This window comes from Neoarius graeffei, chromosome 18 (genome assembly GCF_027579695.1).
Source record: "Neoarius graeffei isolate fNeoGra1 chromosome 18, fNeoGra1.pri, whole genome shotgun sequence".
Taxonomy (NCBI): Eukaryota; Metazoa; Chordata; class Actinopteri; order Siluriformes; family Ariidae; genus Neoarius; species Neoarius graeffei.
The window spans coordinates 60,287,237-60,312,768 of NC_083586.1; the positions used below are offsets into that span (position 1 = coordinate 60,287,237).

The 25,532-nt window shown below is 42.3% G+C and overlaps 1 protein-coding gene across 2 annotated transcripts in view; it reads left to right on the forward strand.

Annotated features, from left to right (window-relative positions):
- tsc2 (TSC complex subunit 2) overlaps nt 1-25,532 on the forward strand; it is a 94,980-nt gene that overhangs the window by 34,584 nt on the left and 34,864 nt on the right. The window contains exons 26-29 of one of the 2 annotated variants that reach the window (XM_060899134.1): nt 4,123-4,251; nt 20,415-20,576; nt 20,670-20,825; nt 21,624-21,736. In XM_060899134.1, the coding sequence (XP_060755117.1) occupies nt 4,123-4,251; nt 20,415-20,576; nt 20,670-20,825; nt 21,624-21,736 (560 nt within the window). The remainder of the gene's footprint in view (nt 1-4,122; nt 4,252-20,414; nt 20,577-20,669; nt 20,826-21,623; nt 21,737-25,532) is intronic. The other variant, XM_060899135.1, reaches the window with a different exon arrangement.

Below are 25,532 nucleotides of genomic sequence, written 5' to 3' on the forward strand. Positions count from 1 at the left end.
TGTTGCCTGCGACCCTGTAGAAGGATAAAGCGGCTAGAGATAATGAGATGAGATGAGATTATAAAATAAATTCACTGAAAGATGTGTAAAGTACTTTTATATAACAATAAATTGCTTAACAATTGTTGTAATAATAATTTATTATTACAGCTGTTAAGCAATTTATTGTTGTAATAATTTATTACAACAACTGTTAAGCAATTTATTGTTGTAATAATTTATTATTACAACAGTTAAGTAATGTATTGTAGTAATTTATTATTACAACAATTGTTAAGCAATTTATTGTTGTAATAATTTATTATTACAACAACTGTTAAGCAATTTATTGTTGTAATAATAATTATTACAATTGTTAAACAATTTATTGTTGTAATTTATTATTACAACAACTGTTAAGCAATTTATTTTTGTAATTTATTACAGTTAAACAATTTATTGTTGTAATAATTTATTACAATTGTTAAGCAATTTATTGTTGTAATAATTTATTATTACAACAACTGTTAAGCAATTTATTGTTGTAATAATTTATTATTACAATTGTTAAACAATTTATTGTAATTTATTACAACAATTGTTAAGCAATTTATTGTTGTAATAATAATTACAACAATTGTTAAACAATTTATTGTTGTAATTTATTATTACAACAACTGTTAAGCAATTTATTTTTGTAATTTATTACAGTTAAACAATTTATTGTTGTAATAATTTATTATTACAACTGTTAAGCAATTTATTGTTGTAATAATAATTTATTATTACAATTGTTAAACAATTTATTGTTGTAGTAATAATTTATTATTACAACAATTGTTAAGCAATTTATTGTTGTAATAATTTATTACAACAATTGTTAAGCAATTTGTTGTAATAATTATTTATTACAACAATTGTTAAGCAATTTGTTGTAATAATAATTTATTATTACAACTGTTAAGCAATTTATTGTTGTAATAATAATTTATTACAACAACTGTTAAGCAATTTATTGTTGTAGTAATTTATTATTACAACAGTTGTTAAGCAATTTATTGTAATAATAATTTATTATTACAATTGTTAAACAATTTATTGTTGTAATAATTTATTATTACAACAATTGTTAAGCAATTTATTGTTATATAAAAGTACTTTACACATCTTTCAATGAATTTATTTTATAATCATGATTTATTTATTTAATATACATGTATTTATCAAAAGTGAGGTGATGTTGGGTGCGGGAGGTTTTTGCATGACCCAATAAAAATAACTTCAAAAAAGTAATATATGTGTAAAAGTTCACCAAATGCAACATCAGGAAAGTAGAAATTCTGAAAACACTTTCACAGTCATAACCTTAGTGTGGGTTCCCACCCCCCTTAAAGGAGAAAAACAAATTGTGGATAAACAAATGAAACCGTAGGTCGAGCTGGAAGGATGTAAATCCAAATCCCAGGAATACCGCAGAACCTCTGGACTCTTCACCGCTGAGTGATTTTTTTATATATTTAAGTTATTCCCTGAAATCGAGTCGTACATGAGCTGATGAGGCGCGTAGCACCGTGATTGAGTGGAATAACTCTTTTATTCTCTCCACATTCATTGGATTGGATTTTTTTTTTTGAAACCGAGCATTTTTATTTCTATTTTTTGCAAATTCAATAAATAACTTTCATACAAAACGTCTGACAAAATCATTTCTGCTTAAACAAACCAGCGAGATGACAGGAGCAATTTGTGAAAAATGCGATAAAAATTATTGAAAAATAAATTATGTTCTTACCATCAAATACTTTCTTTCCATAGTCCCCCCCCCCCCCCCCCCCCCCTTGCATTTTTTGGGGTTTTGTTTTTGAGTAGTTTTTATTTCGTCCTCGGTTGGTTCAGTAACATGCTCCGCCTTTTATTTATTTTTTTCCCCTCCCCTCTCTACTCACGGTATATGAGCTGATATCTTAGTAGTAGAGTAGCCAATCAGAGCGCTCGATTGCTCATATCCAGTGAATGTGGCTGGCTGAAAGGCCCGAAGGGGGATTATGTCGTGGCGATGTCCATCCGTGTGTCTGTCTGTCCTGGGAAGGCTGCTCACCTTCTGAAATCAACTCCTCTCACAATTTTTGGAGGAATTTCATGAAACTTGACGGGATTTTTTGCTACGTGTACTTTGCTAATACGCATATTGCAATTTAGTTCAAGTCACTCACACTTTACCAGAGTTATGGCCAAGTTACCAGCGGGGGATATCGTGCTCTCGGAGCCCTCGTTTTCATGTCGTCCTTGGCTGGTTCAGCAACACGCTCCGCTGTTTTTTTCTCTACTCACAGTATAGTCACCCGAAACCGGAAGTAAACAGACCCTGCGCCATTTTGGAAGACCAACAAACTCGTGATAAGGGGATAATAACGGCAGCGGTATGTGAACCCACGAGAATAAAGTGGAGTGGCGAACGACTTAAACAAACACATCTGAGCTGTTTTATTTATGATTTATTGGCCCAACAGTAGACTTGAAAGAAACCTGTGTGAGACTTGGCAAAAAACTGTGGATATAATGGATAAGTCTGTGCATGATCTGCGGACACTTTGAGGTAAGCAAACGCAAGAAATTCAGATTTGGAACATGCTAAAGTGGCCCCAAGTTGATAACTGTATGAGGAGCAAGCCTCCCAGACTTCTACAATTTAATAATAATAATAATTTAGGATGGTTTGGGGCTTGCTCGCTGCTGCCAGGTTGGTTGTTGAGTAGCCTGTTTTTTTTTTTTTGTTTTTTTTTTCTTGCGTGTGGTATCATTGTTGACGCGAGGTTGTTTTTTGAACATGCCAATGCGGACACGATTTCCCCTGATGAGTTATGACTTCAGACGCGATGGAGGTGTGGAGTCCGCGTGATATGTGCGTAAGATAGGCTTCTCATGTGTTTGGAGATCCGCGCTCCGAGACAAGCGCAAGCACACACATCCCCAAGGGAAAAAAAGGGGCCCCCCGAAAATATCGGCATAGTTCGAACACTGAGTGTAGGCACTGGGTGTAAACAACAAATAGTTTACAATGTCTGGGTAGCAAACAGATGGCAGAATTGGTGTCCGGTCCCCCTTATGTTTCCATTCTCCCTTGCCGCGAGTCTTATCATATGGGTCAAACCCATCAATCACAGCCAGTTTCTCCACATACCGTGCCCTTTCTGCAGCTGGTAATGTACTCACATAACCCGAATTATCAGCCATCGTGTCACTGTACTCTCGCTCATACTTTGTTTTATATTGTGAGTGCATGTACTTGGTCTTCCAATATGGCGCCTAACAAAATCTCGCGGCGCGGTGACGTCATGTGAAAGGGGTCTATATGAGCCGATATCCTAGTAGTAGAGTTGCCAATCAGAGCACGCGATTGCTCATATCCGGTGAATGTGGATAGAATATGAAAATTGAAGCGCTCGCGTTCTGCCTCTGCTCTGAGATGTTTCAGATGGAAGCGTCTCCAGCGTGAGTAGCGTTGAGTCTCAGGAGAGGTGAGGGGAGACAGTCGGGTTTCCTTTGGTCCAACTCCACAGCTTTCGATTATACTTCCTCATAATTCATGTGTTGAGTTTTATTTGCTGCATCTCTGTTTCTCTCTCTCTCTCTCTCACACACACACACGGCTCTCACTGTGACTTTCTGTTCTGCTGTACTGTTGTTTTATCAAAATAATGATCACTGCTGAATCTGCCTTCTCTTCCCTTTTTAGATTTCTGCATTCTGTTCTTATTAATAGATTTATTTATATTTTTTGAAGAAAGTTGCCTACTTTATGCTCTATTGTGTCTTTTTTATTTTTTTTTTCTACGCATTCCTGTCTCCTTTTGTTTAGTCTGCGCTGCTGACCAAGTTACTTTTTTTTTTGTTTCCCTTTTACTTCCTTGTTTGGCTCCTCCCCTTCCTCTGATTGGGCCGTGTGGTGGGGCGTGGTTTCGGGGGTCACCGACGCCGCTGGTCCCGGTCCTTTGATTGGCTGCCACCACCTTCTCCTCCATCTTTGACCTTGACCTCGTTGTGGACCGACCGTTCTGACATGCCCCCAAAAAATCGGCCGATCCGATTCAACCTGCCCCGCCCCCCCGCTCCTGAAAACTGTGGCCACGCCCCTTGTGGCAGTCTGAGAACTGCCAAAGTGGCGAAGCAGAGCCAGAGCGCTAACTCCCCTGTTAAAGAGCTGAAAGATCTCTCAGCCATGGACGCCTTCCGTTCCCGAAGCATCAGCGTTTCCGAGCACGCGGTGCGCAGGTAGAGCATTCTGGGTAATCACCGTAAACAAGCAAAAACAATAATCACTTCCTTTCCAGAGAAAATCAGTTCTTTTGCTGCCTTACATTCTTTGTGAATGGGTTGTGGGTGGGGCTTGGAATGGAATGGAATGGAATGGGGTTCGGGGGCGTTGCCGTGGGATGCGGTTACTATGGTTGGATGAATATTATGGGGTGGGATGGATGCATGTTGGAGGAGGCTTTGTTTCTCATTTCCTTGTCATGCTTTTGTTTACTGCATGCGCCGAATAATGATTTACACTGACGCAGCTTCCTGTTGGCTCCAACACCTTGTTTGTTTGTTTGTTTGTTTGTTTGTTTTGCTTGTTTTTTTGGTGTGTGTGTTTTGCAATGGTTTCATTCTGGCTAACTGACGAGCGTCCGACGCAGGCCAGCCGCACACAGGAGGCATGCACAGCGAACAGTGGGCGGGGCATTTCACTGACTGACAGCCATGCAAAAAAACAAACAAGCAAACAGAAAAACAAAACAATGACTGGCTTGACACTCTGAGTGATGATTACAAGGTTGAAAATCCATGCACTTCCTGCCTGACGCGCGAGGGAGAGCTCGTATAACCATCCTCCGCCACGCTATGCCTGCTGCCTGTCTCTGGCTCGATTTGTTTTCCCTCTTTCACTAATTCCATACGAAACCTTTCCACTGCCATGAAACACATCAGTCACATGCTCTCTCTGTTCTCTGAACAAGGTAAAGTACCCTGGTGTTCATTTTACCATTTAGGGCTTTTTATTTATTTGTTTGTTTGTTTTTTTGTTTGTAATCTGAGCAGATTCAACATCATGACCATGTTGGTTTATTTCTGTACGGGTGTTTGATCAGGGGGTGAGATCGAGGCAGAAAATGTTTCACCATGTTTAACGGCTCCGGTTTAAATAAAAAAAATTTCGTTCTCCCATCACAGCGACGTAAACGCGCGTTTAGATCCATAATCAGCCTTCAGACGCCAAACCAACACCCAACTCGCCATCGCTGGAGGACTACAAGGTGACCAGAATGAGCTTAGTATTATACATTATGTTAAAGCTAGACGGCCTTTCGGTTTCATAAAACGGGTGGAATTTAGTTCCGTCTGAAATGTGGTCATTGCGATAGATGTTTATTTCTGTAATATCTCACAAAACATCAGGCCATTCTGTTCTGTAGCTGGGAAGTTATTTAAGTTGATGGGATTAAAGCAAATAACGTGCATGAAATCGCTCGCTTCACGCAGTCAAGCAGACAGAGGAAGTCTGTGTGCGCATGCGCAGGTTTACCTTTGAGTGTGCACTGACCGTTCCATCATTCTGTCACTAAACGAACAGCTGATCACACCGAGGTGCTCGCTGAGTGCCGATATTTATTAATTTGATATTTCCTGTGTTTCCTTTCCTTCGTATAGAACATAACGTCTTTTCTTCTCGCTTTCTTTCCGTTACTGTAGTCGCTCTTTCACGTTTCATTCGCACACTCGCGTCCTCCATTTTTCTCTCCTGTTTCAAATTTGTATCCCACAATGCCTTGCGCAAACGGGGAAAGCCCACCACGGGATGCGATGCATGATGGAGTATCTTGTATTGGGTCATGGTGAAGCAGGAAAAAATAGCGGAGAATTTAAAGTTACGTGGATCTAAAGTCAATTGTTCCGTTTAGGGAAATAAATAAATAAATAAAATTGGAAGTCTGTGATTCGAATTCAGTAGCTTTCAGTCACTAAACAAAAATAATCAAGTGTCGGGAAAATTCTTTTTATGACCTACACTTGAAAAATCTGAAAAGCGGTACAGTTTTAAAGGCATTTAGCACACCCAGAGCAGCCTGGGGAGCAGTTCGGGGTTCGGTGCCTTGCTCAAGGGCACTTCAGCCTTCCTGCTGGTCCAGGGAATCGAACCAGCAACCTTTTGGTCCCAGAGCTGCTTCTCTAACCATTAGGGCTTCTTATTTCTACAGTAAGATCGTGTCAGTATGACTTGCAAACTCCAGGGGGCAGTGTGGCATCACGCCAAAGTCAGAGTGTTAATGCACATACGTGCTGTAAGGAATAATTATTATTATTATTATTATTATTATTGATGATGTTTTTCCCCCAGAGACCTTCAAATTAACCACATTTTCCATTTCATTCATTCATCAGTTTAAACCCAATATATGAATGAAATGTCCATTTGTCTCCCTGCAAGGACACTTTATTTATTTAAAAAAAAAAAAAGGACACGTGCCTGAATAGTCATCAAATCCCGAGTCCAATTCTGATTTATATGAAACTTCTGTGTTCAAACTGGGGGGCCGTTTCTCCTCCTGGTGCCCTGATGGGGGCAGATCGAGGGGAGAAAATGAGAATCAGCTACATGCATGAAAACGAGCTGCATTGTCTCATCTCATCATCTCTAGCCGCTTTATCCTGTTCTACAGGGTCGCAGGCAAGCTGGAGCCTATCCCAGCTGACTACGGGCGAAAGGCGGGGTACACCCTGGACAAGTCGCCAGGTCATCACAGGGCTGACACATAGACACAGACAACCATTCACACTCACATTCACACCTACGCTCAATTTAGAGTCACCAGTTAACCTAACCTGCATGTCTTTGGACTGTGGGGGAAACCGGAGCACCCGGAGGAAACCCACGCGGACACGGGGAGAACATGCAAACTCCACACAGAAAGGCCCTCGCCGGCCACGGGGCTCGAACCCGGACCTTCTTGCTGTGAGGCAACAGTGCTAACCACTACACCACCGTGTTGCCGAGCTGCATTGTTTTAAAAAAAAAAAAAAGTTTTACTTTTTTGCCCCAGCAACACAGACAGCCTGTATCTGGGAGGCAGAAATCATAACCTCAACATCGTATTCCGGTTCAACTGGAATCTTATGATGTACACTACCGTTCAAAAGTTTGGGGTCACTTTGAAATGTCCTTATTTTTGAAAGAAAAGCACTGTTCTTTTCAACGAAGATGACTTTAAACTAATCAGAAATCCACTCTATACATTGCTAATGTGGTAAATGACTATTCTAGCTGCAAATGTGTGGTTTTTGGTGCAATATCTCCATAGGTGTATAGAGGCCCATTTCCAGCAACTCTCACTCCAGTGTTCTAATGGTACAATGTGTTTGCTCATTGCCTCAGAAGGCTAATGGATGATTAGAAAACCCTTGTACAATCATGTTAGCACAGCTGAAAACAGTTGAGCTCTTTAGAGAAGCTATAAAACTGACCTTCCTTTGAGCAGATTGAGTTTCTGGAGCATCACATTTGTGGGGTCGATTAAATGCTCAAAATGGCCGGAAAAATGTCTTGACTATATTTTCTATTCATTTTGCAACTTATGGTGGGAAATAAAAGTGTGACTTTTCATGGAAAACACAAAATTGTCTGGATGACCCCAAACTTTTGAACGGTAGTGTTAAAAAAGTTAAAGTCCTTCCCACGCCTCAGTACCTGATATTCCTAGGCAGTCTCCCACTCAAGTACTAACCAGGCCCAACTCTGATGGTGGCGCATCGGGCGGCGCCGATCTCCGTTTCCGTAGCCCTCGGCCTCTCGCCTATTACATAGCTAGGGTTACAGTGGGGGGCTAGTCCTCTGGTAACCACGAGAGTTTAACTCCCCATGCACATCTGTATTGCAGCGTGCCTTGCCAGATGGTAGTGGGTACCATTTTTATAATGGTCTTTGGTATGACCCGACCGTGAATAGAACTCCCGATCTCCCGATCGAGAGGCGGACACGCTACCACTAGGCCACTAGTCGGTTGAACGGTAGTGTATAATCTCATCTCATTATCTCTAGCTGCTTTATCCTTCTACAGGGTCGCAGGCAAGCTGGAGCCTATCCCAGCTGACTATGGGCGAAAGGCGGGGTACACCCTGGACAAGTCGCCAGGTCATCACAGGGCTGACACATAGACACAGACAACCATTCACACTCACATTCACACCTACGCTCAATTTAGAGTCACCAGTTAACCTAACCTGCATGTCTTTGGACTGTGGGGGAAACCGGAGCACCCGGAGGAAACCCACGCGGACACGGGGAGAACATGCAAACTCCACACAGAAAGGCCCTCGCCGGCCCCGGGGCTCGAACCCAGGACCTTCTTGCTGTGAGGCGACAGTGCTAACCACTACACCACCGTGCCGCCCCCATAGTGTATAATAATAATAATAATAATAATAATGGTTTAATATCAGAATTTCCACAAATGTGTCTCTTCACCTGATATATAAAGGCTAAACTGTACTAATGTTAAAAATCCTAAATAATAATTAAGCTTTATAAAAGATAAAGAGAATTTCCTAGCCTGAGATACCAGGAAATAAAAAAGAGGAACCCTTTACTTATTATACTTAATATCGGAAACGTATGAAAAATAAGTCAAATTTGAGCAATATTATATGATGCTAATGGAGAAAAAAATGGTCTGAGACAAAGTGAAGGAGTTAAACGATATGATTACCGAACTGATAAGCAAAAAGTGTAACTGTCGCAGCGGTAGTATAATGAGGAGGGAAAAAGGCTGTGTAGGAATAAACAAATTAATAATAACGAAAACACCAAGATGCTAATGGGAATTATACTGATGAACAAAAAAAATCTTCAAATGAATATTTTATTATAAATTTTGTTTACATACAGTGAGCGTGAAAAGTATTTGATCCCTTACTGATTTTGTTGGTTTGCCCACTAATAAAGACATGATCATTCTATACTTTTTAATGGTAAATGTATTCTAACATGGAGAGACAGAATATCAAAACGAAAATCCAGAAAATAACTTTAAAGAATATATATTAATTGATTTGTATTTCACGGAGGGAAATAAATATTTGATCCCCTAGTATGCATTAGGAGTTCTGGCTTTCGAATACCCCTTTTCCACCAAATCAGTTCCGGGGCTGGTTCGGGTTCACAACTCATTCAACTTGTGAGCCAGCTGAGAACCAGTTTGCTTTTCCATCGCTCGCGGTGCTAAGGGAAGACGTCATTACGTCACTGTATACGTCAGTTACGTCGCTACGTTTGCATAAACCTTGGCGCGAATATCGAAGCAAAAACAACACGGAAGAAGAAGCAGCAGCAACAACAATAATGGCTGACTTCGCGTTTGTACAGCTGCTGCTTCTCGTCGCTTAAAAATGGCGATCTTTCGCGGTTTTGTTATTGTTGCTGGTCTTAACAACTCCGCCCCCCCCGCTGACGTAAGCGGTTCTTTCCTCTGGCCCAGCAGAGAGTTGGTGCTAGCCTGGAACCGGTTTTTCTGGCCCCAGAGCCAGTTCTTTGTCAGTGGAAACAGAAAACCCGGTTCCAAACTAAGCACTGGCCCCGAACCAGCTCTGGAACTACTTTGGTGGAAAAGGGGCAACAGACCAGTTAGACACTCCCAATCAACTTGTTACCTGAATTGAAGACACCTGTTCTAACTAATCACCTGTATGAAAGACACCTGTTCACAGAATCAGACAATCAGACAGATTCCAAACTCTCCAACATGGGTAAGACCAAAGAACTCTCTCAGGACCTCAGGGCCCATTTACACGAGGACGCTGTCGGGTAAAAATGACTAAATATTTTATCGGAAGTGCCTTTCGTCTACACGGGGACGGCATTTCCGAGGCTGAAAAACGGAAAAAATTGAAAACGCCTTCCAGAGTGGATAAGTTAAAAACAGCCCCCGTTGCATATCCGTCTAAACTACCGAATACGCGAAACTCTGCTCGGATCTGCTCACGTCGGGTACGCGTTTACGTCATACATATGTCATATACTGTATATGCCAGCCCGGGAAGTAAGAAAGTAAGTAAAAAAGTAAGAGCATGTCTGATTACATCGATCCAATGGACCTTCAAGCTGCTCTGGCAGCTTTAATAAACGTCCAGGAGTCCTTCGAGCATCTATACCGAATCTGCACATATACCGTTAATGAACAGAGGCGGGTATAGTATGCTCTTACTTTTTTACTTACTTTCTTACTTACCATAGCCAGAGTAGTCAAAGTTTTTGCGGCGCAGATGTGCAGATCAGACAAGACGGAAGACGTTGCGCATGCCTGCAGACATAGCGGAGGTCTTTCACAGCACCACCTAGCCGCCTGGCATGCACATCCAATTGAATTCCACACATTTATGCGTCACCGTATAGATGCAGATTTCCTCCTTGAAAACGGTCGTGTAGACGCGGAAAAAAGTGAGAACGAAAACGGACTTTTGCGTTTTTGTTTCAGACCGTCCCCGTGTAAAGTGGGCCTCAGAGACAGGATTGTTGACCTGCACAAATCTGGAATGGGCTACAAAAACATTAGCAAGATGCTGGGGATTAAAGTAACAACCATTGGTGCAATTGTGAGAAAATTTAAGAAGTATAACATGACCGTCAATAGACCTCGGTCTGGTGCTCCACAGAAGATTTCACCTCGTGGGGTGGCAATGATCATGAGAACTGTGAGAAATCGGCCTGCAACCACACAGCGGGAGTTAGTGAATGACCTCAAGACAGCTGGGACCACAGTCACCAGGAAAACAATTAGCAACACTTTGCGCCGCAATGGATTAAAATCCTGCAGTGCCCGAAAGGTACCCCTGCTTAAGAAGGCACATGTGGAGGCCCACCTAAAGTATGCCAATGATCACCTCAAAGATGTACAAAGTGATTGGGAGAAGGTTCTGTGGTCAGACGAAACCAAAATTGAACTATTTGGCTTAAACTCTACTCGTCATGTGTGGAGGAAGAAAAATGCTGCCTATGACCCCAGGAACACTGTGCCCACCGTCAAGCATGGAGGTGGAAGCATTATGTTTTGGGGGTGTTTCTCTGCCAAGGGCACAGGGCTACTTCACCGCATCAGTGGGAAGATGGATGGAGCCATGTACCGTGCAGTCCTGAGGGACAACCTCCTCCCCTCTGCCAGGAAGTTGAAAATGGGCCGTGGTTGGGTCTTCCAACATGACAACAACCCAAAGCATACAGCAAAGGCAACAAAGGAGTGGCTCGAGAAGAACCACATTAAGGTCATGGAGTGGCCCAGCCAGTCTCCGGACCTCAATCCAATCGAAAATCTATGGAGGGAGCTGAAGGTCCGAGTTGCCAAGCAACAGCCCACCAACCTTAATGATTTAGAGAGGATCTGCAAAGAAGAGTGGGCCAAAATTCCCCCTGATATGTGTGCTAACCTTGTGGTTAACTACAACAAACGTCTGTCCGCTGTGCTTGCAAACAAAGCCTTTGCCACCAAGTATTAAGTGCTTTTGGCTAGAGGGATCAAATACTTATTTCCCTCAATGAAATACAAATCAATTAAAATATATTCTTTAAAGTTATTTTCTGGATTTTCGTTTTGATATTCTGTCTCTCCATGTTAGAATACATCTACCATTAAAAGTATAGAATGATCATGTCTTTATTAGTGGGCAAACCAACAAAATCAGCAAGGGATCAAATACTTTTTACTCTCACTGTACAATGCATCAAACACTTGGTGAAACTCCAATAACAAAGTTTGAGAACCTCGGAGATATCCAGTGCCAGCCAAACGTTTGGACACACCCACTCATTACTATGAATGACTGGGTTTATTGATATGTACGGGTTTATTCAGTATTCTCCACGTTCGGGTCAGTTTCCTGATTCTACTGTTTTCCCTTCTCAATGTTTCTAACCAATGAGTGAAAGAGTTTAGGAACACGTTCAGCTCGACACACCCCTCACCCTTCAGCCAGTGTGTTTTTGGCTTTCTGGGGAGCGTGTGTAGTGGGAAACGAAACCAGATCACAGGTTTCAGCTTCAGACTTCTGATTTAGACTGATTTTATTTTTTTTTTTAAAAAGATACCATGGCCTGATGGTTAGAGAAACAGCTTTGGGACCTGGTTCGAGTCCCTGGACCAGCAGGACTGGCTTAAGTGCCCTTGAGCAAGGCGCCTAACCCCCAACCGCTCCGGCAAGAGTGGTGGCGTACCTTGTGTCTGATTAGCTGAAGAAAAACTGATGATGCGATTATCAGTTCGGGCCTTGAACCTGACCTTTTATTTAAATAAAACAGAGTGGTCCAATTAGTGGCTGTACGCCTCTGCTGTTAAAGGAGAACTGAAGGCAATTTTTTTTTTTATCATCAAAATTCTATTTCTCTATTTTGTTGCTGCTATAGCAAGTTGAGTGTTTGAAATATGCTCTGTAATATATCAGTCCACGTGTCAAAGCGATGGCCGTAAACGAGATTCGTCGAGACCTGTCCGAGACATCGTAGGACGGAAGTAAAACATACAGCGGAAATCAAAGTCGCCAACGTTGTCAAAAGACACGCGCGCCCTCTTTCGAACGCTGACGTAATCAAGCCGGAAGTTGTGTTTGTTTTGATAGCAATCAGGAAAGTTTGAAAAAGTCGGCAGTAATCGTCATTTAAACTCGTTTTTGTGCAATACTTCGTTTGGAAAACAGTTTTCAAAATGGCTGCACTGACACCTGGCTGACACTTCTTCACGTTTCGAAGTCTCGCACAAGTCTCGTGAAGATCACGCGGATAAGCGACGCCTGCCGTGGACTGAACGAACTAAATTCAACACGGCTAACAACCGAACAGGCCGATAAGTATAATATTTAATTGCAATCAGTTGCCAATACGAGTCATGATATAAGGTTACTAAAACCGAAAACGTAATTGAATAACACGTTAATTAAGAAATAAAGCAGGTTTTAAAATGACTTCAGTTCCCCTTTAAAAGGAGCCCTGCGTCATACATACACCACACAGTAAATAAAAAAGAAACTAGTTATGATCAATATTAAATTACAGTATGTACATATCCAGTATATTCAAATTAGTTATAAATACAAAAAAAAATTACACAAATAAAATGCATTAGTGTATAAAACATGACCAATAAACTTAATCTATTAAAAACAATACATCCGTGATGATGATGATGATGATGATAAAAGGATTTCTTGGTCAGCTCGGTTCTTACTCTTGGTAAATGTAACGTGTTGCTTGGTCGAGTAAGTCTGCGGTGTCTAGCATTATTGAATGTAAAGTAATTTTTGAAAAAATTTCAGGCAGCTCCATTTAATACATTTTCCTGCTTAAAAAGAATTTTCCCCGACACCCAATTATTTTTGTTTAGTGACCAAAAGCTACTGAATTCGAATCGCAGACTTCCAATTTTATTAGGTTTTTAAAAATGGAACAATTAATGAATTTAGAGCCAGCCATGTACATTTTTTTTTTTTCCTGCTTCACCATGACCCAATACAAGATACAAGATACTCCGTCATGCATCACATCCCGCGGTGGGCTTTCCCTGTTCATGCAAGGCATTGTGGGATACAAATTTGAAACGGAAGAGAAAATGGAGGACGTGAGTGTGCGAATGAAACGTGAAAGACTGACCGACTAACGGAAAGTGAGAAGAAAAGACGTTATGTTCTATACGAAGGAAAGGAAAAGCAGGAAATATCAAACTAATAAATATCGGCGCTCAGCTGTTCGTTTAGCGACAGAATGATGGAACCGTCAGTGCACGCTCAAAGGTAAACCTGCGCATGCGCACACACACACGGACTTCCTCTGTCTGCTTGACTGCGCGATTTCATGCACATTTATTTGCATTAATCCCTCAAATTAAATAACTTCCCAGCCACAGAATGGCCTGATTTTATATGTTTATTTCTGTAATACACTGGTTCCCAACCACTGTGCCGTGGCACATTAGTGTGCTGTGAGAGATCATCAGGTGTACCGTGGGAAATTATCCAATTTCACTTAATTGTTCTGAAAATTATTTATTTATTGCAAATAATTTGTCTTCGTTTGTCTATGCCAGCGATGTATAGTGACAGGCAGAAGAGTTAAATACTCTTCCACTAGATGGCAGCAGGTAGCTAATTAACCTGCGTATCTACCTGTTGCCATTCAAACAATAGAATTAGTAATGCTTCGGGTGTGACAGCACTGATAGCGATGGATAAATATTTGAAAAGAAAAAGTACACAATCCAAACTGGGTCCTGACCCAGATGAAGGCCCTAGTATGAGTAGAGGTTAGAAGAAAGCAAAAAAGGTGATTTTCCACAACCTACCTATGCGAGCTGGGCTTTTCAAGCATGACTGCTATAAAAACTAAAAAAGGAGAGTGACTCAGAGTTGTTGAGGAAGATCTTCGTGTGCGTCTTTCTTCAATTCCTGCGAGTTTATCAGCTTTGTGTTCAACTAAACAGGCCCAGGTTTCACACTAAGTAAATTGTGAGTAAATTGAGACTAGATGATCATTATATTTCATTATATATACTTTTTTGTGATTATTTTTGTTTGGTGGTGTGCCATGGGAATTTTCGAATGTAAAATATGTGCCGTGGCTCAAGAAAGGTTGGGAAACACTGCTGTAATATATCACAATGACCACATTCCAGACGGAACTAAATTTCACCGACTTTATGAAATCAAAAGGCCGTCTCGCTTTAACTAGATCTAAAGCTCGGTCACTCGCTAATTTCCAGCACCTATCCTTATAGCACGCTGCTGGAGAGTCTCTAAAGATTTAGTATTTCCTGTACCACAGCACCCCGTACAGCAGGGGTCTTCAATCCTATCCACAAAGGGCCAGTGTGGCTGCAGGCTTTCATTCCAACCAAGCAGGAGCTACACCTGATTTCACTTGTTTAATCATTTCACCCTCGTCTCCAGTCAACAATCAAGTGAGCCTCCAATTTGGCTGTAATGAAAGCCTGCAGCTACACCGGCCCTTTGCGGATAGGATTGAAGACCCCTGCCGTACAGTGTTTCAGTATTCAAGAACAGGACAAATAATAATCCGCAATGCGCTGTACCGCTAATGCGCTGTACCGGTAGCATGCCCAGGCTTTTGCCAGCTCCAGATGGATATGGTAATTTCATGAAAGGGATTCGTCAAGAATGATTCCAGAATATTCAAATTCAGGCGTATGATTAACGGCGCGACCGGTGAATAAAAGTCAGAAACCTGTGAAAGCTTAGCATGAGTTCCAAATAATAACGATGTGTGAATGTTGATTAGTCCAGAAAAGTTTCCTGGAAGAACCATTTTTGGTTTCCGTTGTGATTGACGGATCTTTAAAAGTTCTTGGTGTGACTGAGAACCCGGTGGGGGGGGAGAGTCCCCAGACATTATGTGGAAGGATCTTTGTGGTGGAGGGGAAAAAAAAAAAAAAGTGTCCGAACTGGTATTGCTGCTCGATCCATAAATGAGTGTGTGTGTGTGTGTGTCATTTTTCCGTCTCTGAAGGCTGCTCTTCTTTGTGTTAATGTGCTCGTGGTGTTTTTATGCAGCAACAAAAAGACGCCCTTCAGAATCGTCCCCCGTTTGCGTACGTGTCCACGCTGCTGCGTCATCTTCGTGCCAAAAGATAAAAAATAATTGATTTTCATAAACGTACACCTGTGTCGGGAGCGATATTGTTTCTTCTGTCTCTCTGGACAAACTCTCAGCACGCAGTAAAATCGTTTCCACTTGATTCCGAGAGCGGAGCGGAGCGGGCGAGTGGTGAAACATTATCTGTTTGTTATTCTGATGACTGAATGATGATGTTCAGGCAATTCTCTGAAAAAGAGAGAGAGAGAGAGAGAGAGAGAGAGAGAGAGAGAGAGGCTGGATTATTGAGATCTGTTAGGGGAGGATCGCAGAGGCCCAGCAGCTATCACGGACTCCCTGGAGCGACCGCTTTTCTGTTTCTCTGTCAGAAAAACGCGAGTGGCAGCTGGCAGTCGTGAGCAGGACGAGGAAGCGAGTGTGTAATTGGAAAACGTTTCTTGCGAAGATAAGACTTCTGGAGAAACTTTTTTTTTGAAATGAAGTGGGGTGTAAATAAAGTGATAGCTGCTCGGTCTACACTGGGGTGTGTGAGAGAGAGATTAAATAAACCAAAGCTGGGACTTGGTGTGTGTTTCGCTGGAGCTTCGTGTCTCGTTTCATTACAACTCGCCAGTTTTGTCAGAAATTTCCTCTCGATGTAACTCGGCCTCGACGACATCATATCGATGTTGTGACATCTTTATAAATGCTTTTTTTTTTTCTCCCCAAAATAAAAAAAGAAGCCGTTACAAACACTGGAAGACAATTTGATTTTCAGCTTTAAAAAAAAAAATTCTGTAGACTTTAAATAAGTGTCTTGAATTATACGATGCGTGTCGCATCATCCACTGTTTAGATATGTAGCTGTATGACACTCCAACAATAACTGTCAGCTGTGGATATTATGTTTCAAAATTTCCTTCGAATAGGAGTACTTATTTTTTAGCGTTAAGACATATATTTCGCAAACATCACGAAGGGTGCCAATACTTTGCCTTTTAGCAGGATATCCTTTACAACACTGTATAACGCTAGTCTCTATCAACATGAACAAAAACGACGTCTCGGCGTTTAACAACATCGCCGTCGTAGATCATCCTGAGCACAGAGTTTGGTGTCGCTCGATACCGGTATCAGATACAGGGAGGAGGCGTGGCCTTAAGGCCTCTGCATGCTCTTGCGACAAGGCTTTCGCAGATAGCTTTTTGCAGACAGTTGTAGTTTATCGTTGAGCGGGGAGTAATAGGCGTGCGCGATGTTATTCACCGCCACAACGCAAGGGGGCGCGAAGTCGCGAAATCGCTAGGAGTAGTTGGTGGGTGTGGTTAGTGGAGTGTTTATCCTCCGATTACTTATAATGACTAGAACTGGAGTCGTATAGATGTATGTACTTCCTCACTTCCTCGATCAACCGCTCTTCGTGCTGCTCCATCTTCGCTCGTGTTTTTAAAAATGGCGGTCGTGAAAACAAACCAAACCGGGAAAGTAGGGAAGTAGAAGTGCGTGTACAGCGGATGTAGAGTGGACCAATCAGAGCCCTCTTGTCTGCGACGCTGTCTGCGGTGGTCACAATTTTTGGGAGGTGCACGCAGAGCATCTGCGAAGGTGAAGGTAGGGGGGCTTCGCAGACGCCATCTGCGAGGACTGGGTTGTCAGCATAAATTGGCCTTTAGGTTTGAAGGTGGAGCTTGGAACTGTACGATTAGAAGTTATTTGGATGATCAATTTTCTGTTCCATACGTACGTATTATGGAATACGCGCAACGCTAAACGGATAAAGATCGCGACGTGTTCGTTAGTATGTTAGTAAGACTGTAATTGTCGACAGAATTGCTGCGGCGTAAGAGGAATAAAACACTTCAGGATGGTCACAGGAACGCCACTCTGACTCCGTCACGATTATGTCTTTGAGTGATTGATTTAGTTTCCTGGAACACCCAGGGGCTTCAAAGTTTGGGAGAATAGCAGGGTACAAATAATTCACAGCAGGGTGCAAAATGGTAAAATGTCTGCCAGCGGCAGACATAATGCACGCAAAGTGTGCAGGGAGATAGATAGATAGATAGATAGATAGATAGATAGATAGATAGATAGATAGATAGATAGATAGATATGCAAGTACGAATTTTTCATAGGGCGGGATGGTTTGGAACAGGCCATCTAAAATTGGGATAACATTTACCCGGGACGGGTATTTGAGGCGGGTCGTCTAGCTTAAGCTTGATTAGCGTTGTTACGCACGCCAGTGTTTCCCACAGAAATTTTGGAGACTATGGGGGCGGCGCGGGGGTTGTTTAAAATTGAGTGATGTGTTAAATATTAAGTTATTACTGAAAAACTATTGATTAAAAGAACAAAGACACTGAGAAATGGTCCTATAAACAACTTTACCAATATAAAAGATTACCAGGACTACAAAAATTCAGAAAACTAGGCTTTACTTATCCAAATGCACCTGTTGGTTCAAAAGTTAAAGTGCAGAGAACCTCACAGCACAACATGAAGTTACCTTCAAATATAATATAAATGCCTCAGCTTTCATGTAAGAAAAAAAAACTATTAATACTAGTACTGTGTGCAGGCAGTCTCTCCTGAAGACTAAATTAAACAATAATTATAAACTAATAAAATAAATGGCTCAGGCTTCATAGAAGAAAAAAAAAACAATTTGAACAGAGTCTTACAGTATGACGCTGAAGCTGCCTAAACAATGGAAAATAAAATACCATTTTGGCAAAAACGTTGGCATCCATTAATTTCTTGTATTAAGTAAAAAAAAAAAATATGTTGCCAGATACTGCTGACGTTTTACAGCCCAAAATATGTTCAAAACCCGCCAAAATGCACTTAAAACCGCCCAAATTGGGCGGGAAACCGCGCAATCTGGCAACACAGGCGGCAGTAATGGCTGCACTCATGTCGAGGATGTAAACACCCTTGACGCGGCAACGGACATACATGACACAGTGAATGTAATTTATGTTCACAACTTTTTTTGCTGTCAGAAATATTTAATATTAAATTGTGTGACTCGACTGACAATAGCCGGCGGCATAACAAGCCATAGCCGGCGATTTGCCGCCGGTGACCGGCTACTTTTGAGACCGCGGACACCACGTGTAGTGTTTTTTTTATTCCTGTTTTAACGCATTGAAGCTGGAGAAATGAACGTAAACTGATATCGCATGGAAAAAAAAAACCACGCAAGATTGATTTGTTTGTCGGGGGGAACCAAATAAAGCTAGCATGATGAAGCTAGTTGGTTATCACGCTGTGGAAATTTGATCTTGATATGTGACGAACGTCAAAACTCGTTCTCTAAAGTGCGTAATTCCCCCCCAGGGTGAGCGTCCTCATAAACCAAGTCCCAGCTTTCGTACGAGTACAGGGTTGTAACGTTTGATAATCTCGTATGTGGTTGTAGAGGGTATGGTGTGTGTGTGTGTGTGTGTTGTAGTGGTGGGCGATATACAGACGCAAATTTGCTGCAAGGTTTTGAAACCAAAAATCCAACCATAATTTGTTTTTAAATTCTTTATGTGACAAAACTTCAAAGTAACGCAGTGTCTCTGCAGCACAAACACTGCCGTTTCCCAGTTCTTTAACGTGATCAGCTGGAAGGCTATAGGTTTATTTTTTCAAGCTAGCGGTTATATTTAAGTTATTCCACAAACTCAAGTCATACAGTACATGACCTGATAGCGCTGTAATCCATGCACGACGAGATTGAGTGAGTGGAATAACTGCTTTATTCTATCCACCGTCACTGGATTTTGAGAAACGGAGCTTTTTTTTTTTTTTTCTTTTTTTCAAATCCGATCAATAAAAACTTTTATACAAAACGTCCGGCAAAATCATTTCTGCTTCTTAAAGGAGTTCTTCTTAAAAACCTATCAGTGGCGGCGTGAATTGACTTGACTTGTGTTTTTTTTTTTTGTAGAAAGCGCCGTCTTGCTGTCGAGGTATAGAACAGGTTTAGACACTTATTTAATTCTTCCTCTGACGTTTCAGTTCTGTAATTTTCAAACTACTACTTCTTTGAGCTTTTGAACCAGTCGAAAAAAAAATTCAACAAATTTTAACGCTTAAAGATGGAAATCACAGGAGCAATTTGTGAAAAACGCGATAATTCTTGAAAAATAATAATTAACATAAAGATATTATCTTACCATCAAATACTTTTTTTTTTTTATTCCAAGTTTTGTTGCTTTTTTTTTTTTTTTGTGGTTTTGTTTTCAAGTAAAGGTTTTTTTTTTTTTCGTCCTCGGTTGGTTCACTAACACGCTTCGCCATTTTTGTTTTTCTCTTCTCACGGTATATGAGCTGATATCCTAGTAGTAGACTAGCCAATCGGAGCGTGCGATTGCTCATATCCAGTGAATGTGGAGAGAATAATGATGTGTATGTTAGCTATCAGCTCAATATGAGGGTATAATGATAAGAACGATCCCGTGTTTGTTTAAGTGTCTAGCGAGCTATTTTACACATGCTGGTTGGAAAAATGGCAAATACATCATCGATCATGTCTCATGATTCCTTCGAATACAATTTCACTCCGGATTCCTTTACGATTTAGTGAAATGTATACAGAATTACTGTCGAATTACCGGGTTTAAATCTGATCACTGTTCTCCTGGAGGACACGGCCACACTTGTTCTACAGAGACTCGAATAAAATTCTTGTATAATCATCATTGTTTTAATAAAAGTATTATCCAAGGTTGTGTATCATGATATCGCCCATTACGAGTGTGTGTGGGTGTTGAATCAGAGCTTTGGACTGAATTAAGGTTTCACTTTTGATCTATCTTGAATGTGTGTGTGAGAGTAGAATGCAGACATCCACGACGACGTGCAGTTTGGGCTCGGCAGACGAGAATGCCGTGATGCAGGCCGACGACGCACTGAAGACGGTTCACTTGGAGCTCACGGAGACCTGCCTGGACATGATGGCCCGTTATGTCTTCTCTAACTTCTCCGCCCTGCCCAAGAGGTATGTAGAAGTGTGTGTGTGTGTGTGTGTGTGTGTGTGTGTGTGTGTGTGTGTATCTGCAGTGCCTCTTATTGTCTTGTGATGCCTCTGTAGGTCTCCCATTGCTGAGTTCCTATTGGCTGGGGGCCCCAGTATGACCTGGCTGGTGGGGAACAAGCTGGTTACCATAACGACCAGCGGCGGCTCACGCACCCAGACCTTACTGGGGCTCGACACGGCAGAGAGACCAGGGGGAGGAGAGATGACCCGGTAACATATGCACGTGTGCACACACACACATAAGGGCTGTTCACACGGCAACTTTTACTCCGGTGTAGCACCGGGGCTGCCCCGGTAGAGCGTTCACACGGTACAAAGTTATACCGGTGTCGCCCCTGAAAGCTGCTTAAACCGGTGCAAATCTAACCCTGCTCGGGAGGTGGTTTAAGAAATTTACTCCGGAGTAAATGCTAGTTTGCGGGGCAGCACCGATATAAAATGGGCCGTCTGAACGCTACAGGGGTAGACTCGCTACGCATGAGGAGAGTTGATTACATACGGGCATTGCATAATTCGCATCCTGGTATTTTGCGCTTCCAAAATGGCGAATATCAACAACAACAGAACTGCGTGTCTTCCAGTGTTGCCAGATTGGGCGGTTTTAAGTGCATTTTGGCGGATTTTAACATATTTTGGGCTGGAAAACGTCAGCAGTATCTGGCAACACTGGTGTCTTCATCCACGTTGTTTTCCCGGCGCTTGGTGATGCCATGACAACCGGGAAAAGGAAGTACATTTTCACGCATGCGCATGTTTCATTTCCGCATTATTACTATCGTATAGCGCGGTCGCAAAAACTGCCGTGTGAACGCCAGTGGGGCTGCACCGGTGCTAACACGCTTCTCTCTAGTAAGCAGGTTTGTGACGTGTGAACGCTCCACAAAATTTACACCGGTGTAAGATATATCGCAACAAAATACATCGATGCAAATATGTGCCGTGTGAACACCCCTATAGACCAAGAGAGAGTTTACACACTGGTGCGTGTGTGTGTGATGTACCCGACAGGTCAGACCCAACTCTACACACTAGACAAACGAAGGAAGCTCCAGCCAAACTCGAGTCCCAGTCCAGCCAACAGCTGAGCCGAGCGACACGCATCAGAGTCCGCTCCATGTCTGGTAACACACACACACACACACACACACACACACACACACACACTGAGTTTCTCTATATTTCTTTCTCTCAGTGAGTGTGTTTAATGCTCTCTTTTTTTTTTTTTTTTTTTTTTCAGTCGCTCATTTAAAACTTGCATCAGATCTTAAATTAGACTATAATCTGAGTTTGAGGAATCTGATCCACTCAGGTTTTAGCTTGAAAAGTGATCTGTGGAGTCCAAGCAGTTTGTTGCACCAATGATGCCCCTTTTCCACCAAAGCAGTTCCAGGGCTGGTTCGGGGTCAGTGCTTAGTTTGGAACCGGGTTTTCTGTTTCCACTGACAAAGAACTGGCTCTGGGGCCAGAAAAACCGGTTCCAGGCTAGCACCAACTCTCTGCTGGGTCAGAGGAAAGAACTGCTTACGTCAGCGGGGGGCGGAGTTGTTAAGACCAACAACAATCGCAAGACCGTGAAAGATCGCCATTTTTAAGCGACGAGAAGCAGCAGCTGTACAAACGTGAAGTCAGCCATTATTATTGTTGTTGTTGCTGCTGCTGCTTCTTCCGTGTTGTTTTTGCTTCGATATTCGCGCCAAGGTTTATGCAAACATAGCGACGTAACTGACGTATACAGCGACGTAATGACGTGTCTTCCTTTAGCACCGCGAGCTATGGAAAAGCAAACTGGTTCTCAGCTGGCTCGCAAGTTGAACGAGTTGTGAACCAGCAGCAGCACTGGCCCCGAACCAGCCCTGGAACTGATTTGGTGGAAAAGAGGCATGTAAAAGTGGCTTTCTAAAGCTAGCCGCACACTACGCCGATCCACGCGGTACCGAACCGACCCATTTCAGAGCCGACTCCCGACAGGGCACGCACATATCCCCGACTAACTCACGACTGTTGACGAGTGCAGTCGCGATTGAAGCGACACCAAACGAGATTATGCGAACTAAGCATCATAACAAACATTCCGCTAAATATCACGTGACAACTTAATAGCTTTGTGATTGGCTATTGGATATAGTTACTGTTAAATCCAACACTTGAAGATGCTACAGGCTGAATTACAAATGACACAACATGGAATATGTAGCGCACTATCTAGGCTGCACGAGCTATTATTCCCAACCTTAAATAGTGCACTTATATAGGGGAGTAAAAGCGATTTGGAATTCAGCCACACAACTTGAGCAGAGTGGCTTTCCAGCCCACTGGGTCTATGGATAAAGCTTCAGTCTATGGAATTACAGTATATACCTGCATTAGGTGCTACCAACACGTATTTCTCGCGCTAGAAATTGTGTTTAATGATGTCACGTGTTATATGCGAAAGATATGATTGGCTATTGCTAGCGACTCTCGCCGACCAGTCTGGCTCCCGATTAGTTTTTCGAATCGGCTGTGAGATGAGTCGGTACCATCGAAAACTAGTCTTTACGCCTGACTCGCGACTTCAGTTGGCTCGGTACGCTGAAAATCGGCGTAGTGTGCGACTAGCTTAATAATGACCAGATTGCCTAAAAAAAAGATGGTGGTGTTTAGCGTGAAAGAATGAATAAATAAATAAACGTGAATATATGTATTTATTCTATCCACATTCACTGAATATGAGCAATCGTGTGCTCTGATTGGCTACACAACCACTAGGATATCAGCTCATATACCGTGAGTAGAGAAAAACAGAATGGTGGAGCGTGTTGTTGAACCAACCGAGGACGAAATAAAAACTCTACTCGAAAACAAAGCCCCCAAAATTATCAGGTATTTTAAAGAAATAGAAAAAGCTAAAATAATATAGTGTCGTCCCCCCCTCCCCAAATCTCCTGTTCCACACGCCAGCCCAGTCGGTGGCAGTAATGTACCTTTTTAAACTGGTTTGCCAACCGCCAAAAAAAAAACCTAAAGAAGAAGAATAAAATGGCGGCGCGTGTTGCTGAACCAACCGAGGACGAAATAAAAACTCTACTCGAAAACCAACCCCCCCAAAAAGCAACAAAATATGTAATAAAATGTATTTGATGGTAAGAACGTATATTTTATTTTTCAAGAATTATCATCGCATTTTTCACAAATTGCTCCGGTCATTTTGCTGGTTTGTTTACATTCTAAGCGGAAATGATTATTTTGTTGTTGCTCTGTTTCTCAAAATCCAGTGTATGTGGAGAGCATAAAACGGTTATTCCACTCAACCTTGGTGCTATCAGCTCATGTACGACTCGATTTCATGGAATAACTCTTTATTAGTGCTGAGCGTAAATGAGTGCACCCCCTTTGAAAAGTAACATTTTAAACAATATCTCAATGAACACAAGCAATTTCCAAAATGTTGACAAGACAAAGTTTAATCCAACATCTGTTTAACTCATAACGTGAAAGTAAGGTTAATAATATAAACTTAGATTACAGATTTTTTCAGTTTTACTCAAATTAGGGTGGTGCAAAAATGAGTACACCCTACAACAAAAACTACTACATCTAGTACTTTGTATGGCCTCCATGATTTTTAATGACAGCACCAAGTCTTCTAGGCATGGAATGAACAAGTTGGCGACGTTTTGCAACATCAATCTTTTTCCATTCTTCAACAACGACCTCTTTTAGTGACTGGATGCTGGATGGAGAGTGATGCTCAACTTGCCTCTTCAGAATTCCCCAAAGAAAATAATTTCTTTCCACCACAAAGGTGAAGGCTACAAGAAGATCAGCAAAGCTTTACTTATCAGTCAGAATACTGTAGCAAAAGTGGTACAAAAATTTAAGAAAGATGGAACTGCAACCATCTCACAGAGACGTCCAGGTCGTCCACGGAAGTTAACACCTCGACAGGAGCGTCTTCTGATGGGAAGGGTTGAAGACAATCGGCATGCGAGTTCACTGCAGTTATCTAAAGAAGTAGAAAGCCAAACCGGGGTGACTATTTCCTGTGACACAATGCAGCGTACACTGCAGAGGAATGGCATGCATGGATGCCATCCACGAAAGAAGCCTCTCCTAAAGCCCAGGCACAAAAAAGCCCGCCTAGAGTTTGCCAGGGCCCATGCTGACAAAGATGAAGACTACTGGGACTCTATACTCTGGAGTGATGAGACCAAGATAAATGTTTTTGAAGCTAATGGCTTCAAAACCATATGGTGTCGCAAAGGTGAGGAATACAAAGAAAACTGCATGGTGCCTACAGTGAAACATGGTGGTGGCAGCGTCCTTATGTGGGGCTGCATGAGTGCTGCTGGTGTCGGGGAGCTGCATTTCATTGATGGCGTCATGAATTCAGACGTATCGCTCTATACTGAAAGAGAAGATGCTACCATCACTCTGTGCCCTTGGTCGTCGTGCACTTTTCCAACATGACTAAACACACATCTAATGCCGCTTTTCCACTACAAACGCGGCTGTGCTGTGCTGAGTCGGGCTGAGCCGTGCCGTGCTGAGTCGGGCTGAGTCGAGCTGAGCGGGGCTGTTGGAGTTGCATTTCGACTACAACCGCGCTGAACCGTGCTGGCTGGAAGTGGGTGGACACATTGGGTGGAGTTAGCGAAAGTGGGTGGACGTCACATGATGTCGTTAAGCAGCGCAGACAGTGACATCAGTGACCTTTTAAGCGGTAGTCTCATGACCCGAATAGTAAACAATAAACATGGAGGACATGGAGTCGTTTTTGCTGGTCTTGGTGCTGTGGCTTGTTGTCACCGACAACGCCAACAGATACTGGCAAGAGCGTATAGATGAGGCGAGGCGCATAAGGCTTCAGAAATTCTCGTAATTCGTAATTCTTCTTCTTCGGGTTTACGGTGTTTACAGATCCCAGCGCGCTCGCGG